At 37.3% G+C, this 18,022-nt stretch overlaps 1 protein-coding gene across 5 annotated transcripts in view; it reads left to right on the top strand.

Annotated features, from left to right (window-relative positions):
- The window catches only part of USP47 (ubiquitin specific peptidase 47), a 52,665-nt gene that overhangs the window by 1,478 nt on the left and 33,165 nt on the right, over positions 1 to 18,022 (top strand). For 2 of the 5 annotated variants that reach the window (XM_031614008.2, XM_031614009.2), the window contains exons 2-3: positions 14,673 to 14,732; positions 17,495 to 17,698. In XM_031614008.2, coding sequence (XP_031469868.2) covers positions 14,673 to 14,732; positions 17,495 to 17,698 — 264 coding nt within the window. Of the gene's footprint in view, positions 1 to 8,596; positions 9,686 to 14,672; positions 14,733 to 17,494; positions 17,699 to 18,022 lie in introns of those variants that run through there. The other 3 variants (XM_031614010.2, XM_090140420.1, XM_031614011.2) reach the window with 3 other exon arrangements.

The following is an 18,022-nucleotide window of genomic DNA, read 5'->3' as shown; positions in this document are numbered from 1 at the left end:
TTGATTAATATAAGAATTTAGCGGAGGCTGTTTCTTTATATGTATTAATAGTATCACTTGGCTTTAAAGTTGTATTCAGAATGTACGTATGATTCAGCTGTGTATTTTTAACTAACTCATTGGTCTGGGGTTTTGCATGCACTTCTATCTGTATAGAGCAAAAGTACGGATAAAGGAGGATAAATACTTAAAATGTGTGATTATAGATATGGTTATCTTAAGCATATGGTATGAAATCTACGAACTTTTTACATAGGTAACATTACTGTGAGCTACTTTTTTCTCAGTGAGTTTTCTCAAGTTCTTTATTGTAGCCTTATGCCTTTTGTAAATAAATGAAATGGAGCAGCATCAGTTCTTCAAGATGTTGGAATTTGTAGAAGCTGATTAAACTTTCTGTGGGGACACAAGTCAAACTGAGGAGAAAGATCAAGTGTTAAGCTCATGTGATTATATGTCATAGAAATTTATCTTCAACTTGTCCAGTGTTTTTCAGGATCTTTTATATTCATTTCAGTGATAGAAGTTTAACCAATATTATGCTACAGCATTCCTGTTAAGTCCTGAGATTCATTAATAGTTTCACTGTTGAGAATACTGAGTTTACAAGTAAACAGAACTCTTCAGATCTTTGTTCTCATCCATCTTTTAAATATTCTTATTAAGTCACTAGCAGTGGCTGGAGACAAAGCAGATCTTCTAGAGCTTTGGTTTTGCTCTTTGGGGATGAATGAAGGATTACAGTTCATTGTTTTTGGTTTTTTTTCCCCTTTCCTAAATACCCAAGTAATTATCACTTATAGCTGTCTGTCTTGACTGGTTTCAAAGATTAAACTGGGATATGAACCAGCATCTGCTGAAGGATGAGTGTGCAGCCATATTTTTGCCTTTGCATTCCAATATTAAGAGTAAAAAAAAAAATAACATTTGTTTTAGGCCAGTCTGGGGAATGACTAATCAAATGATGGGAAAAGGGTTTTGGTTCTTGTCTACAAGCTTATTAGAGGTCACTGTAAATACAACACTAGGACACATCGTTAAGTCTTTGCTGTCAGAACAGTAAGGTATGTATTAGGTTGTTTATAAGTCTTCAGTTTGTATTTTGTACCCCTTGTGCTTACAGAAGTGCAGATTGCTGTTTTTTGAACTGCCTGTATTGCATGCTTTTTGTTTGGAGGATGTGTACTACAGCAGTTAATAGTTCAGTATTTAGACTGTATTTAGAGATTTTTGTCCAGGTTATGCAAGTATTTAGTAAGCTAATTATGTTTTCTTACCACTCACTGCCTGATACTTTCCCAACTGTTTCACTGCTTGTGTGACCTTAATAATGGGGGGAATGAGTATTCCATTCTGTGTGAAGTGGTCCACATTCCCTTTCCTTGCAATTCTTAATTCCCTTTCTTTTGAGAAGAGAGAATTGAATCTGAGAAGGTGAATTTAGTGTTCTTTTATACCAAGTAAAACAGAAGTCATTGGGTCACATTAGGACATTGCTCACCCTAGTAAATGCTAGACAGTCTTGAAGAATTTTGTTTTGTTATTTGGTGTTAATTTTTTGCCCTGGTCAATGAAATGTTATCCAGGGAGGCAGAGAATTATCAGTAGGATCAACTTGGAAATAAGTGGTGCTATTAGGAGGGAAAAACACTTTTGTGGCTTCCAGTGCTTGAGAAGAAAGTAAACCTGAAACTTTTATTTGACAAATAAACCCCAAATAGCAAATAATACAATATTATAACCAACGCAGCTGGTGAAAAAGGTAAGTATTTCTTTACTGGTAAGTACACTTTACAGAAACCTTTACTGAAAATCAAGTTGTATCCACTTATGGAGTGTTGTTCAGACTCATAATTGGTCATAATATAAAAAGTAGGTTCTGCCATGAGCTTCCTGAAATGTCTGTGCCACTAATTAACTAAATGTTGTGCAGATACTTTCTCAACAAGTTCCAGCATGAGCTATTCAAAGTACACCTGTCAGAATAAGTACATATGCTTTGTAGTTGCTGCCATTTAATCAAAGAAGGCAGTGTGTGTTCTCTCAGCTAACTAATGAGTCTTTTCATCCCTTCACTAATTAATCCATTTTAATCTACTGCATTGAACAAGTCAGAGATTCTTGATAGATATTACACAAACTTCTTCAGTAGAAAAACAGGAAATCAGAGTAAGATTTGGCATTTGTTTGGTGAAGGGATTTTGTTCTTTCCAGTGCTGATGTTGCTTTTGTTATGTTTCTCAATATACTAGAATCAAAGAACAAATAGTTCCAGGTAGTGTAACATAACAGTTTTTCTCATGTGCTTTATTTTTGTTGTAAAGCATGAAGTAGTTTATCTTTCACAATCACACACTGATTGACTGAACAAGTTGGGAAGTCAAATTTAGCAAACAAAGTCTGAACAGAAGTCCATCAAGTTGTTTGGTGCTTGCAAACAGGTGCTTACTGAATGATGCTCAGAGAGTACTGCAGCTAGGTGAACATGGCATGAGAGTAATGTGCAAGATCTTTCCCTGCTTTGTTCAGCCACTGGGCTTCCTAGACGTGCAGGTTAATTCCCTTTGCTATTGTGTAATATGTAGTACAAGAAAGATTATCAAGATAATTATCTATTGAGAATATCTGTTAAGTTTTTTTGCCTAAGAGGTTGTTACTTGGTACTGGAACATCAGTCTGTAGATGTCACTAGCTAAAGTCATTATTAAATAGAGTAATCTGACAAATAGCACTTTTTTTTTTTGCTGTTATACATTTTTAAGCATGACAAATAGTGTTCTCTAGTACTTTGTGGATCACTGATTAAAGTTACTAAATGAATTGAGTACAGCAGTGCAAGTATGGTCCTTAACTTTTTGAGCAGTTCCATGCTGTTTCTCAAAATAGTAATGGACTTTTCCTAAGCTGTGAAGTAATCACGTGGATGCAGGGCGTACTCTAAATATGTCTGTATTAAATTCTAGGCTGCCATGAGTTCAGAGCTTCAGCATACAATAGACACTTGTTTAAAATGCTTGTAGTTATCATTCTTAAATAACTTCACTAATTTTGCTGTTCCTGTTTTCAAAACCTAAGTACTTGTAGATTTAGATCTGTGTAGTGGCATCATAGTTTTAAAATAGGAATTTAAGTAATTCCTATGTTCTATTTGCTGACAGAATGTACTGATATTAATATAAAATGCAAATTTGCAGACAAGTACTGAAGTAGATGTGTACTTTGACTTTGTTTCCTTTGGCATACAGATCTTAGTCCTGTTGGAATTAAATACTGAAATAAAAAAGTTTTACTTTAAGCCTTTTATCTGTATGTAAACATAAACGTTTCTGGTGTGTTAAAACATGCAGTAATAGAAAGAAATAAAATGTGTAGATATAAAATATCCAATCACAGCTCCACTCTTGTTGTATTCATAAGTATTTGGAGGTTTATGTCTGAAATTTATGTGGAAGTTAGGTCTAGAAAATTGAGCGATTGACCTGCATAGTTGATTTTTTTTTCTTTCAGTTTGTGAATATCTTTGATTTCTTTTGCAAACACTTGAAGTTGATATTTTACACTTTTCCTTTGAAAATGAATGTAGTATGCCTTCATGTAAGCTGCTTCTTTAGCATTGTACTATATTTTTCTTGTGTTGATCAAAACAATGCTATTACGTCATAACTAATAAAATGATAACTCCCAAGTCTTTGGTTTTTCTTCTAAACCCAGATAAAATGGTATCCAATTGTGTTCACAGTTTCATGCACTATGAAAGTGTGTTGGCAATTCTTTGTTCGTGTTTTGCAATATTTGGCATGTAATCCACTTGTGTCAAACAAAAGGTCTTAGCACTGGTTCTTGAAATAACTTCAGAAAGAACATGTTGTCCATGTTCTAAAAAAACTAAGGGGTAAAACTGGTAAAAATTATTTGATTGAACTTAGTCTCTGAGCGTAGTGACTGCACTCCTTATGTGACCGTAAAGCTCCTTTTGTGGCTGCAGATACATTTTTTTAGATGATCAGTTCTGTAAAATAGTGTAGCATTCAGCATTGTTAAGCAGAATGCTTCAGCTGAGATAAACTGTAGGTCCACAGTCCATACTATTTAAAAAGGAAATCTTCTGTGACTGAAGAAGTCATTGCATGGCAAAAGGAAGATTTTCTTGGAGCAGAACCTGAATGTGAAATTTCAAATCTTGATAAGATATGATGAGAGCACCTTACGGTAATCTGAAGGTTCAAGCATAAATTCTGTTTTAGTAGATGCTCTAGTTTTGTAAGGTGTGTATGTGAAATGTACTTGATATACTGTGTGTTTTCTGTAAATAACATCTGAGAAAAAATTGATTTTGAGCTTTTGAAGAAGTCTGGTATAATGCTGCAGGAGCTAAAGGAATTGAAGGCATATGTTTATTAATTTGCATAGTTACTGTTGATCAGTAGTGATTGACATTAAAGATAAAGAAGTGTAACAGTTGCTAGTAATACCTAGTCTCTTGTTTATAAACAAAATATTTTCATCAATTAGTAAATGGAAAAATATATGAGAAAAACAAGGTTCTTCGTTGTGCATGCATGGTCATTATATACCTTCTGTGGAGGCTTTTGCTTCAGTGTTCCATCTTCTCTCTGGAATCCTTTGCAGAAATGGCAGCAGATACAATTTATGCACAGGCTTCCTGGTGCTTATATTCTTGACTTCATTGGTGCAGTAGAGCTAGAGAACTACATGAGGAATTTCTGTTGGTCTGTTATTCCAACTTCTTCTATCTCCAGCAGCAGGTAGACAGCTAAAAATTAACTAGAGTCTTGCCTTCTAATGTCAAATGTACAGAAACTTTATTTTAAGTATATCTGTCAGTATTTTTTGCAATAAAATATACACTTCAAAATTGGTTTAAAAGTCTGTTTTTCTTCCCTCAGACAGTTTTCTTTATGTATTTATAACTCTTAAATCCAGAAAAAAAAATCCTTTTGATTATTTGTAACATAGAAACGTGTTTCAGTCGAGTTCACAGTATGTCCATACTGATTGGAATGGTGAGCAAGCAGGAAAGCATATCCTCTGATTCTGTGACTTTACATAGGAAATATGTTTTCCTGTAACCACATCATTTAAGTGTGATAAGTATCTCGTTTCTGCATTTTTCAGAAGAAAAATGAACGTGGCAATAAAGTAAGGGGTGAACAAGATGCAGACAAAAAGGAAGCAGTATAAAGATGAAGCTATTTCAGATCAAAATAGAAAGTCTGTACTGTAATGTTTAGAGATTTGTGGATTGCAGATACAGAATCATAGAATGGTTTGGGTGGGAAGGGGACCTTGCAGATCTCCCATTTCCAACCCCCTTGTCTTGGACAGAGTTGCCACCTGCTAGATCAGGCTGCCCAGGGCCCCATCCTACCTTGCCTTGAATGCTTCCAGGTGTGGATCATCATATTTAGCTTCTCTAAATAATGTGTTCTAGTGCCTTGCCTCTCTCATAGCAAAGGTTTCTTTATTACATCTGATCTAAATCTGCCCTCTTTTAAACTAAAACTATTAGCTCATGTCCCATTACTACGCTTTCTAATAGAAGGGTTCTTTCCCATTATTTCTTACATGCCTCCTTTAAATGCCGGAAGGTAGCTGTAACATCTGCCTGGTGCTTTCTCTTCTGCATGTTGAACAACCCCCAGCTTCTAGCAGCCTGTCTTTGTAGGAGAGGTGCTTCAGCCATCTGATTGTCCTTCTGGCTCTCCTGTGGACCTGCTGCAACAGTTCCATCTCCTTGTGCTGGGGGCTTGAGATCGGAATGCAGAACTGCAGTTGGGGCCTCATGAGGAGTAGAGTGGGACAGTTGCCTCCCTTGCCCTAGTGGTCGTATTTCTTTTGATGCAGCCTGGAGTACAATTGTATTTCTGGGCTGCAATAGCATGTTGTTGGCTTTTGTTGAACTTCTCTTTAATCAACACTCCCAGACCTTCTCCCATGGATTGCTCTCGATCCATTCTCTACGCACCTGTATGACACAGGTGTAGGGCTTTGCACTTGGCCTTACTGAACTTGATGAAGTTCATGTGGGCCCACCTCTCAAGGCTGTCCACATCTCTCTGGATAGTATATCCCCTTTCTCCAGCACGTGAACTACACAATGCAGTTTTGTGTTATTGATGCTCTTGATGAGGTTGCTTTCAATTTCCCTGTCCTTATTGCTGATGAAAAAGTTAAACAGAGCTGGTCCCAGTATTGTGACCCACTTGTCACTGCTCTCTGCTTGGACAGTGAGCCGTAGACTGTATGTCTCTGAGTTGAGATATGTAGCCAATTCCTTATCTACTGAGTGGTCCATCCAGGATGCCATTTAGGACAATGTCAAATGCTTGTAGAAGTTCAGGTTGATGATTTCAGGTGTTCTTTCCTTACCCACTGACATTATAACCCCACGGTAAAGGCCACAAAATTGTCAGGCATGATTTGCACCTAGTGAATAAATTTTGGCTGTCCCTGGTTGTGTCTGTATGCCTTAGCATAGAGTCCAGGAAGATCTACTCTGTCATCTCAGAGTGCGTAGAGGTGAGTCTGGCTGGACTGTAGCTTACCAAGTCTTCCCTTTTTGTAAGTGGGGTTATGTTTCCCCTTTTCCAGTCAGTGGGAACTTCATCAGAATGCTGTGACTTCTGGAATATGATGGATAGCGTCTTAGCAACTTTATTTGCCAGCTCCCCCAGGACCTGCTGATGCATCTCCTAAGATCCCTTGGGCTTATGCATCTTCAGATTTTCTTAGATGGTCTCAGGGCTGCAAACTTTTAATTTTATTAAAGTCTGGGTACAAAAGTCTCTAGAAATTAAGTGATTCAGAGTTATAGAAAGAAAGAATATGATTGATTGAGATAAAAACCTTTAAAATGGAAGTGAAATAGCTAAAATGTCCAGTGCTTTAGTGGATTAAATGCCCCCCATATGCTTTGCAGTCCTTCAGATGCTCAGGATAAATATACTTCTTTGGCCTTATACCAGCTTTTTCTGGCTGTTGTTTCTACTATTCTAAATGCTATTTACAATGCTATTGACCCAGTAATCCCCCAGAAGTAGAAGCAGCCTCTCAAAGGTGAGTGCTAGTCATGTAGCACTAGCATCTTTCTGAGGCATAGTGTTTTTTCAAGCACGTTTAGTAAGTTGGAAGCATTAGGCATTGAAGTATGTAGAGGAAATAATAACTATATTTATTTTGAATGACACTTATTTTGAGTGAATTTTAACAGCCAGCATGCTACTCTGTTTCATTGAGGTAGCAAACGCTAACTACTTTAAAGTTTTGTTACCACAGAAAGATTACTGTATTTTGAAACCAAGTAATTGCCCTGAGACTTACATGCAGCAATAAAGAGAGTGAAACATGCACCTCTTCTCCAATGCAGCTGAGAATCCAACGGCTCTGCTGCAGAGTTTCATGTCCTCCCTCTTCTGTCTTCATCAGATCATCCAATAGAGGAAGGCATTCTGGGGGATCATCTGGCCAGTGTCATTAGTCTCAGCTGTGGCTCCAGCCTTCTTCCATGATATCCAACAGTTCTCCCTCTACAGCAAACTGGAAACTGGGTGAAGAAAAAAGCAACATGGTCACTGAAGTAGTGCTATTTTTTGATGTCCCAGGTCGTACAAAATAGAAGGGGGAGTTGCTCCTGTCATTCTGTAAAGTAACACTGACACGTACAACAGAAAAACACACACAAAAGAAGAAGCAGTTAATTTTAAGAAGGATTAGCGACTTGAGGCAGCTCAACATGGAGCAGCATGACAAGCTCTGCAAGCTTAAGAAAGGGGGCCTGAGGGTTGGAAATGAGCAAGCAGGAACACAGCTGCTGCTTCTAGCAGGCGCTGCAACTATTTAAGCCGTAACTGCTTGAACAAGTGAGGTGTTACTGCATTTGAAGTTTTCAGGCTACCTTGCGTTTGTGGAGTGCTTTCAGTGCATTGTAAATTTGATAGTCCTGGTGAGTTTTCCAGCATAGACAAATATGTTTGTATTATAGTGTAAGAGTATCCCAATTATTTTTGAATGGCAGTGATTTTTAGGTATTTTAGGTATATTTAGGATATTTAGATATGTTTAGGCATAAATTTATTTCACGTAAGGTTTATCAAATACTCTGAGATGAAAACACAGCTAAATGCTGTAGATTGAAGTAGATGGAGATGGTATAACCAGGTGTGTCTGCTGCATATGTTGGAGTTGAAACAGGGAAGCAATTTGTGTGTGATGTGAAATAGTTAACACTAGGCATTCACAGGGTTGAAACTGAATGTAGAACTTCATCATGGGGGACATGATTGGGCCAGTCTGTGCATTTGAGTCTAGTATTTAAACTCTATTGACAGTTTTCCTTGCATGATACCTTTAAAATCTCTTTAATTGTGGGGAGTGGGTAAGTTGATTGAAACCTTTTTTGATCCAGCACAGCAAGTCGGTGTTAGAAGTTGATAAACAGTGAGGCTAAAAAAAATAAAAGCATATATATATTATTTAAAGTTAAAATATTTTTTGTGGGATTTTTTGTTGGTTTTTTTTGTTTGTTTTTTGTTTTTTGTTTTTTTTTTTTTGCTGAAGAGGAAAGTGTAACACAATATACATCTAGTTAACAGCTCAAAGTGATTCATTGTGAACTTCTGATATCAGTGTTTAGAAAAATAACGTCATGTTTACCGGAAGTGAACTTTAAAATAATTTTTTCAAAGTTTTACTTTGGACATCACTAATGAATTCTGCGTGCTTTGTTTTCTTGATTAACTACATTTAGAGTGCAGAGGTATCTTTTGTAACAATGCTCTGTCGTAATTAAACAGTACGCTTTTATTTCTGAAAAGAATCTGTGCCTTTCTTCTAAAATACAGCAAACATGAGTCGATTTTTTTTTTTTCTTTACTGGGTTTGTAATTGCATCAGTGTCCAAAGGGATGGAGGACTTTTGTTCAATGCTTTGCTCATTTCAAAGGTTGTAGAGCCCTGTTTTTCACTTGCTGGAGTGTATGTCTGCTCTCCTGGCTGTAGCAGAGAAGCTGGACTCTGAAAAAGATCTTTGCTGGGCTATCAAAAGCATGGAGCACAACTACTGCATCCTGGGAGAGGAGTGTGCTGTGGGTTGTTAGAATGCTGAGATCCATAATTCAAAATGCACAAGGTTAAGAGAGTTGTTAGAGTGGAGATGGCAGCTAAGGTCTGTGATTGTTCTCTCCTTTCCTGCTATGTGTTTCGAAGGTCTTTGGTCTTTGTCATGTTCTGTGCAAAATGTAATGCTGTTGGTATTTATCTAGTTTAATGGATTGGAACTTTTGGAGTATGTGAAGAAGTTCCTGGAGTATGGCTGTGGCTTCTGAAGGGTCTGATCTAGTAGCAAGTTGTAGCTGAAAAAGAGTTAGTTGAATTGTAATGTGTGTATGTTTCTACACAGTGATACTTCAGAAGTAAAATCTATGGGTACAAACTACTTTTTTGTGTGTGTGCATTAAACTATAGAATTTAAATTTGTATTTGTAATTGCTGGAAACTTGCACCCAAGCAGTTGCACAGACTTGGAATTCATCCCCTGAAGTTCCACATGTTGTGATGTCATAGGCAGTATTTGCCTGCGTGCACTTCGTAGGGCCTTAAGCTGCTGATGGGACGTGAAGTTTGAGAATTGCTGTTTAGGCTTCATCATCCAAGACCTTTTGTGAATGTGAGCATTGTCTTCCATTGTCTCTTGCTACTCATCTCTTTATCTTCCCTCTGTACTGCAGTGATGTGTGACAATCATTTTTGGAGCGTGGACGTTTAAGAATTTTGTTACAAGTGATCATGTTAAGTCTCAGCAGGCCATGACTTCACTTGGCAGCTAAACTTTGCACATCTGTTATTTAGGCTCTTGAAACTTGTGATTTTTTGCTTACTGCTTCATGCTGTCATTATCTGTTTGAAATAATGAAGCTTGGAAACATTGTTGATAGTCTACGTTAAGTTTGAGGATGGCTCTAGCTCGTACTTCCAATCTCTGAAAATTGTTTTGTGAAACTCCAAAAAAGGTGTCAAAATGTTGGTTTTGTCTTCCGCTGCTTGAAAATATATATTTTTTTCCTTTTGGTTTATCCTCAGAAGGTTAGTAAAATGTATGCTATAGAATTCTAAATAATGTAGTTATTCAGAGATGAGAAATGGCAAGTTACATCTAAACACCATGTTAGCACCACTACAGTTTTGCATTTCAATATTGCTTTGGCAAATACGGATCCATATGGTCAAAGCCACGGTTTGTCTTGTGATGCCACTGATAACAATGTTTCCTTTGTTAGTGTATATACAGAATTACAACTTGAATTACTTTAGCAGAACAGTGTTCTTTGTCCTGCACCTTGCAGTCTATCTGTTCTCACTGACAGGCATTCATATAGATCACTAATCTGACATGTATTTTTGAAAGCTATATGAGGAAAATGCTTAAATAGAATGACTCTCTGGAATATTCACCAATATTTGACCTGTGTTTGCTATTACAAAATCTTCTTTCCAAATCTGGGGTAAACATGGTCAAAAATTTTCTAAGTGCAGATTTGGGAACTTAATCTCCTTCATACAAATGGAAGTTTGTTGAAGATGGAGCGACTTGGAATGAAAATGTCTGTGTTTTGGCATTTTAGGAGGTTAACGTGAAACTGCTGTTTTTTTTAAATATAATGTATAACATAAATTGAGTATATTAAGTATGTGACTAAAAGATTAACTTGAGAAGACTTCTGTGGTAAAATAATCATAGGATGTTTTTCCAAATGGCATTGTGCCATTGTTCACCTATTTAGATGCTTATGCAGTGGAGCATATGCAATTTATTTCCCTAAGCTATGGTTGTTGGACACACTGAATTGCAGTATAGCCATGCAGCAGCATCTAGCTTGGCCAAGGACTTTGTACTGTTTTTGTTTTTTTGTTTTTTGTTTTTTTTTTTCCCAGAAATGACAATAGAATAATTCTGTATCTACCTCTGACTATGTACGTCAGCTCAGAGTGCATGAACTGTATAGTTAGCATGCTAGTCTGCCTTATGAGGCATAAGAGATACGTTTGGTGAATTCCAGGGTCATTCTAATCAGGGCAAAGCTTAAGATTTTATGCGTAGCACAATATTTATTCTCTTAAGTTCAGTTTAAAGCATACATTTCCACATTGAAAAGAGATTCTTTGTAAAATGCAGAATTGAACTAATCATTTTTATTAAGGATATTCATAGGGGTACAGTAAATACTTTAATTGAGAAGTGTAGAATACTGCCTTTGGAATGTTGGCATGTTTGTGTGATTTGTCAGTGGAGTTGGAGGCTATTGGTTACGTCTGAGCAAAATTCCTGAGCATTGTGTAAACAATACAATTTGTAAACTCAATTTGCATTTGCTGTGTTAAGTGAAACATTGCAAGTGATTTTTTTGCTATTCAGAGTTCATTTGGAGTGAAATAACACTTGAAAATCTTCCAGCAGTCCTTTACTGAGAAATCAAGAGCTGAGAATCCATCGTAAGAGCATTCCTTTAAAATAAATATTCTTTAGATATATCTGTTGGATTCAAGTGATGCATGAAGCCTGTCCTTCCCTTCTATCTTTACTGCATGCACCAACTCAAATAGTCTATGGGAAGATTGTGTGTGTCCTTGTGACAGATGTGATGGGCCTGTCTCTGGAAAGAAAGAATTCAAGCTAAAGGAAGGGCCATCCATTCGCATAGGCCAACCAGAGGTGAAAGTGGAAGACTGAAGTCTTCAGTAGAGGGTAATAAACTTGAATTTCGTATTAAAAATCAGGCGCTTCCAAATCATGCCTCAGGGATTCCATTCACCTTTTAGTCACTTCATTAAAATGTCTATAGCTTTTACTTGAGAGCAGATGAAATCAGTAAGCAAGAAAAATGTGTAAATTGTTTTTTTTATTTTAAAAGTCTGTCAAATCTGAATTTGTACACTGGTGTTGTCTAAGGATGAGTTACTAGATAGAATATTTAACTTTGGATTATTACAGCTTTAAAAGTAGAATGTCAGAACTTCTCTGTATAAAAGAAAACATCTTCTGTGTCATCCTGCTGAAAATGCAACGGTCTAATTTTGGCTGTTTCTGTAGGTCATTTGGTGAGGCAAATAAGGCTTGTTAATAAAGATTATGTCAGTCTGTGTTTTGTTGATCTTGACTGAGTATGCAGTGGAGAATAAAGATGCAAATAACATCATTGCTCCTTCCAAATTACTTCATTTTTGTCTCCTTTATATTCTTTTAAAGTGCAGTGCTAGAAGATCAGAAAATTAATTTGATATTTGTCCACAGGTGGAAAATAATTTTGTATAGGTAATGCTTTTGCTACATTTTTTGATAGCAAAACAGATGCTAAGGAAGACTCCTTTCTTATAAGTTCTGGGAATAAGGAAAGTCAGTAATTTATCCCTGTATTGCCTTCAGTTGATGCATGGTGACTGTTGAGTCAGGCTTGAACCGATGATTGAGCACCTGGGGAAGGGAGCCAGTCAGCCCTGTGAGCACAGGTGAAGGCAGTTCAGCTGTGTGACCGGAAGGCGTGGAGCCTGGCTGCACCTCTCACAGGTTTCTCTTAAGGGCTGACTGCCACTGGGGAAGGACCTCTTTCTGGAGATCCCTCTCTTGAAAAGTTTCCCCTGTGAGCCTAGTTCTTCAGGGATGGATAAGCAGTCCTACTTCCCTACTCTTATAATACCTTTCTGTTGCATTAGTCCCTTTGTCATTACACCTCTTGTATCACCATTCCATCGCATTGATCTTTCTGGTTGTTACAGTTCAAAATGGATTCATGTTAATATATATCATGGCTGTTCAACCTTTTGGCTTGCCTGGGCTGCACTGAGTAAAGGGGCTTTGTCTTGGGCCACATATATGGAGGCTGCTCCGAAAGTAGTAGTGCTTTCTATATGCTTTCTGTATGTTTTCATGGAAACTACAACAGATACAAATGAGCACAGTAACTCAGCTTGATAGAGCAAGTTCTTAGCAACAATAAACCTCTTTTTCAGCATAGTCAACACCATTTGCCATGCGTTCTTGCCAGTGATGAACAAGAATCTGCATGTTGAACCTCATCAAAACATGCACAAGGGGAGGTGATCCATGGCCTCTGTCACCACTGCTGAAACCCACCGGTCGCCGCCTCACTATGTTCACACCATTTGGTTTCTGTAAATATTCAGCAAGCATAGATGAATGCTAATGGGTGCAAACTTTTCCACAAGGAGTAATTCAGTGAGACACCTTTTCTTCATTCACACTTCTGTGGCGGACACCATTTTGTCACCTCTGCCACCATCTTTCACACAGTAGCAATATGTAACAAGTATTGGTGGCAAGGTTCAGTCCCCACTGCCATACCATCATCATCATATAGTAGCAGGCATTACTTTTGGAGCAGCCTCTGTAAAATATATACTACGGTTAATGTATGTAAGTAACAAAACTTATTTTAACTTAAAATATTTTTAGTAAAAGGTTAAAAAAAATTAACAAAGATAAAGCTAGTGGGATATTTTATCCTTTTTTTGTGATATTAATGCATCAGTCTGGTTCTTTGAAAGCAGTGATTGCAACTCTGTGATGGAGTCTCAAGGGTTTCATCAGAGATTTTTGATGAAATTTTACTCTTCTTGTACTTCATTCTTGACAATAATTGTTCACGAATGTGCATACTGACAGAAAGCAATGACATGAACAGGGTGGGATTGTGAGGCAAGGGATCTTTCACTGGGAGAGAGGTCTTACAGAAGTCTAGTAGAGTGACCTAATTGTGTTTTGGAATTGAACATCTGATTGTCCCTCTACACATTACATTTGAAAATTTGCAAGTAATTTATGTCCACTGCAAGTGGAGTCACAAATATAAACTGGATTTTTGAGCCGTTTTGAAACCTCCTCTTAAATTCCTTTATCTGAATGGAAAGCACAGCTGCGTATTTTCCTTTGTTCACAGATTGTTGTTTAGCCTGTATCAAAACGCCTGCAGTTATTTGCCATAACTTGAGCTGGCGCTGCGCTGTGCCCCCCCATTGCTCTGGTTAACTGGCTGACAACGCACCCATGTTTGGTTGTTGGGTGTGCTTCTGGGTTGGGCAGCTGAGCCACTGCTGTGATGGCGCAGTGCAGGGGGCAGCCATGGTGTGAGCTGTGCCAGGTGCTGTGCAGGCTGTGAGTTGGACAGGCCGCATTCAGCCTTTCCTACAGGAAATAATTGAGGCATGAAAGAGCAGTTCCATAGGAAACTGACAGCTTTGTAAGGAACTAAACTGAATTACAGGTTTATATGCTATTCTTGCACTGGAGCTATTTGAGGTAAAAGGTTTTTTTTTTTAATGAAGGAATTTATTAGTATGAAGTTACTTCCTGAATTATTACTGATGTATTTTTATATACTTTTTTTCTTGTGGAGTGTAGTCTGTGGTGTCATGGCTTACTAATGTGTCACATAACATCTTGGTAAGAATTGAAATGCTCACGTAATGTGGAATGAATGCTGTTACGATGTTTGGCTGTTCCTTTTGAAATTTTTCTGTGAGTGGTGGGTTGGAATTAAGTAGTAATCTGCTTTATATTGCAAAACTGATTTCTTGCAAAAGAAGTTCAATTACTATTTTAAAGAATTATGACTTGTTAATTTTGTTTTTATATGCTGTAGGATATGTTTTGGAGTTGCAGACAAAGTACCCTTGCTGAAATGAAGAAGAAATTTTCACAGGTAGACAGATGAAATCAACTTTATAAAATTGAAATCCACAGTAACAGCATGATGCTGTAGCTTTGATTTCTTAACTTGAGCATGAGCTTTTGAATTTTTATGCATGTTCTTGAATACCAAGATTGTGTGCATTAGTCTTTTTCAGTTCAAAGCTTCTGCTGTTATGTTTATATGCCTTTACATGAGTGTGTTTCTGTAGCCCTCTAGTTTTTCATCAAAAACAGTAACCGTATAGCTGTCTCATGTGCCAAATTATGTAGCAATTGAAATTAGATTTTGTGTTTACTCTGAGGGCTTGGTTTGCTAAGTCTGTCAAAATAGCCTAAAGGTTGATCTCTGGCTAATATTGCCTTTTATGGTGGTTTTTTTTTTGTGTGAAGTAGCCACAAACAAGGTGGTGTTGTTTGGTAGTTCAGATAGCATGTGTGAACGCAAGGCATGAACAAAATTGGATCGAGATGATTTTTGCTTCATCTGTTTACTGTGAACACGAAACAGTGAAAACTCGAACAATGGCTTAATACCTTTTGCTATACTATACTTGAGTTAAACTATTTCAGTCTGTTAGAATTACGTCTGTGAATGAGCAGTGTCTGGCGTGGAACATCTAGCACAAACAAGTCTTCTGTAATCTTCAGTAAATTGTTCTCAATTTTATTTCCTGTACGTACTTCTCCATCAGATAATGCATATCAGTAGTAACTCCAATATTAGTCATTACTAATTTATAAGCAAAAGCAGGGGAGAAAGTTTTGAGTTGGAAGAGTTGAATTTATAGTGCTGTCTTCCACAAAGGAAAGGAGAGCTTTGGTGTTGGATATGTAAAAGCATTATGACAAAAACTAACTGGGTCTCAAATTGCTTCTATTCCTAGCACAGTCATGCTTCATGTAAGTAGCAGTTGTAGCTGCTGTTGTTGCAGCACAAAATTACAGTGGGAATTCTTGAAACTAGGGTTAATTCTTTCTAGGGCATGTATGGGTAGTACTGGGTGCCTCTAACCTACCTTGTGCTATGGAGGAGGTGGGCTTAATCCCAGAGCAGGCCCCTGCTGCTGTGGGGAACCCAAGCCCTAAGAGTAGGATGATCCTGTGAGTCCACTGGTCCTTGTCTGCTGCTTGTGTTCTGCAGAAGAATCAAGGAGGTGGATCACTGCACCAGACCATAGACTTCTCTTTCATAACCAGAAAATGAAAGAGTCAAATTGTATGCTGATTATTTGATTGGAGAAAAAAAAAAAGTCAGTGCTGAAAAATATAATGGAAATAACTCATCCTGAGAAGCAATCACTGGTGAAATTTGATTTTAGTCTCCGTGTGTTCAAGTTGTTTATGACTCTTGAAGTGTTTTCTTTTTAATGTGTAGTTAATGTTTCAGGGGTAGTTTTGTGCGCCTTCTCAGAAGTTAGTTCATAAACCTCTCTTTCTCCAGTAGAGATGAAATGTGTGAAGATGAGATGTGGCAGACTAGCTGGAAGTGGTGACTTGCATATTTTTGAGCAAGTAGTTAATGTTCTTTGTTGAAATCTTCAGTGGAGTTGATAAACCTAGGGAAATTGGGCTTCAAATTCTTAAGAAAAATCAGTCTGTAGGAAACATAACGTATTGCAGATTTGTAAATAGCTGTTTTTTGCCCTTCTCTGTTATTTCTCATTCATTTCTACTATCTACTCAATGGAAGTAGATGCTGCAGTTACCTAATGTTTTTGTTTTGAGTTGCATGGAGACTGCCACCTGATCTTGTCGTTTTGGCAAATAAAGAGATGAACTAAAATGTTTATTCCTTTTTAAAGTGTTTTGTGTTTAGGACCTCTCATGAGGAACTTACAGCACTTTGGCCTTCTGTGTGATGAGGTAGCTCATGTAGAAATACAAGGGATGTTCAAGTTTGTTTACTTCTTTATGGTTCTCTATTCTGTGCATATTTGTGACGTGGCTGACAGCTTTAGCATGAGCACAGTTCTTGCTGTTTGCTAATGTTTTATCCACTGAAAATGGTGATGGAACTGCATGCATCTATTTGCCTCTTTTGATGATGTGCTTTGCCCTGGAGTGACATTTGGGTGATCTGATATGCATCACTAATGCTTTGTGTTACAAGCTGAAAAGACTGAGGCATTGGGGACTAATTATTCCTTTTACTGACCTCGCCTTTCCTATATTTATGTATTGGTTATTCTCTGTTCTATCTTTTGGATAACTGAGAGAGTTGATTGTATTTCCTTAGATCTTTGCTTTCCTGGTTTTTCAGTGTTGGAAAGCATAGGGGAAATACCATTTTCTTGAATTTTCTGGTTCTATAACATTTTACTTCTATTTCATTGCCTTTTTCACTTTGCTAATTTCAAGTATATTTAAGTTGCTGTTTTAAATATTTTTGTCATGATATGTGAACTTCCTAGTAGTCTAGCCAATGTTCATTTTTTTAATCAGAAGAATTTCTCCTACGACTCACCCAGCTGTGGATTTGGTAGAAGGAAGTTGGTTGTGGTTCGATTAAGAGAATTATTTGTTTTATTGGATGGCTTCCAAGTTGATTGGGAAGCTTGGAGATCTGGTTTATGTTCCTAGAAATCACAAAAGGAGTACTTCTATCTCAGCAGTATTTACGAAAGCAGATGTAAGAGAAGGAAAGGATCCTTAAATCATAAAATAAATTTACCACATTTGGTGAAATCTTGATTTATTTATTTTTTTTTTCCAATTGAACTCCAAGATGGTTCTTAGCTTTACTCGTAGACATGTTGCCTGCTGTCGTTTTAGGTGGAAAGTGCTGCTGAGGAGCCCAGAGTGCTGTGTATAATACAAGATACCACAAATTCGAAGACAGTGAATGAACGCGTTACCTTGAATGTGCCAGCTTCCACACCACTTAAAAAGCTGTTTGAAGACGTTGCTTCAAAAGTGGGCTATGTGAATGGAACCTTTGATTTAGTGTGGGGAAATGGAGACAATGTAACTGATATGGTATGGCAAAAATACTTCTAATTTCCTGTTGATAGCGAATATTCAGGACTCATCATTATAGAGTAGTGCTATCCGTATCGCAGTGACTATGAAATAGTGATTTTTTTTAAGTTAATCACTGTAAAAATTAGTAATAGATGCACCAGACAGGCTGACACCAGTATTTTGATTTGGCAGGACGTTACTGTATTCTGTCTATATTTTAATCTCAAACTGTGTTCTTAATTGATATAGGAATTTAATCATTAAGAAATAATACCGTGTAGTAGCTTTCTGTGTTTCTTCTGATACTTGTTTGAATGTATAATACAAAAAAAACCCTAA

The sequence above is a fragment of the Phasianus colchicus genome, chromosome 5, assembly GCF_987193195.1.
Source record: "Phasianus colchicus chromosome 5, bPhaCol1.hap1.1, whole genome shotgun sequence".
Classification (NCBI taxonomy): Eukaryota; Metazoa; Chordata; class Aves; order Galliformes; family Phasianidae; genus Phasianus; species Phasianus colchicus.
Note: the sequence above shows the minus strand (reverse complement) of the source record. Positions and strands in the feature narration are given on the sequence as shown.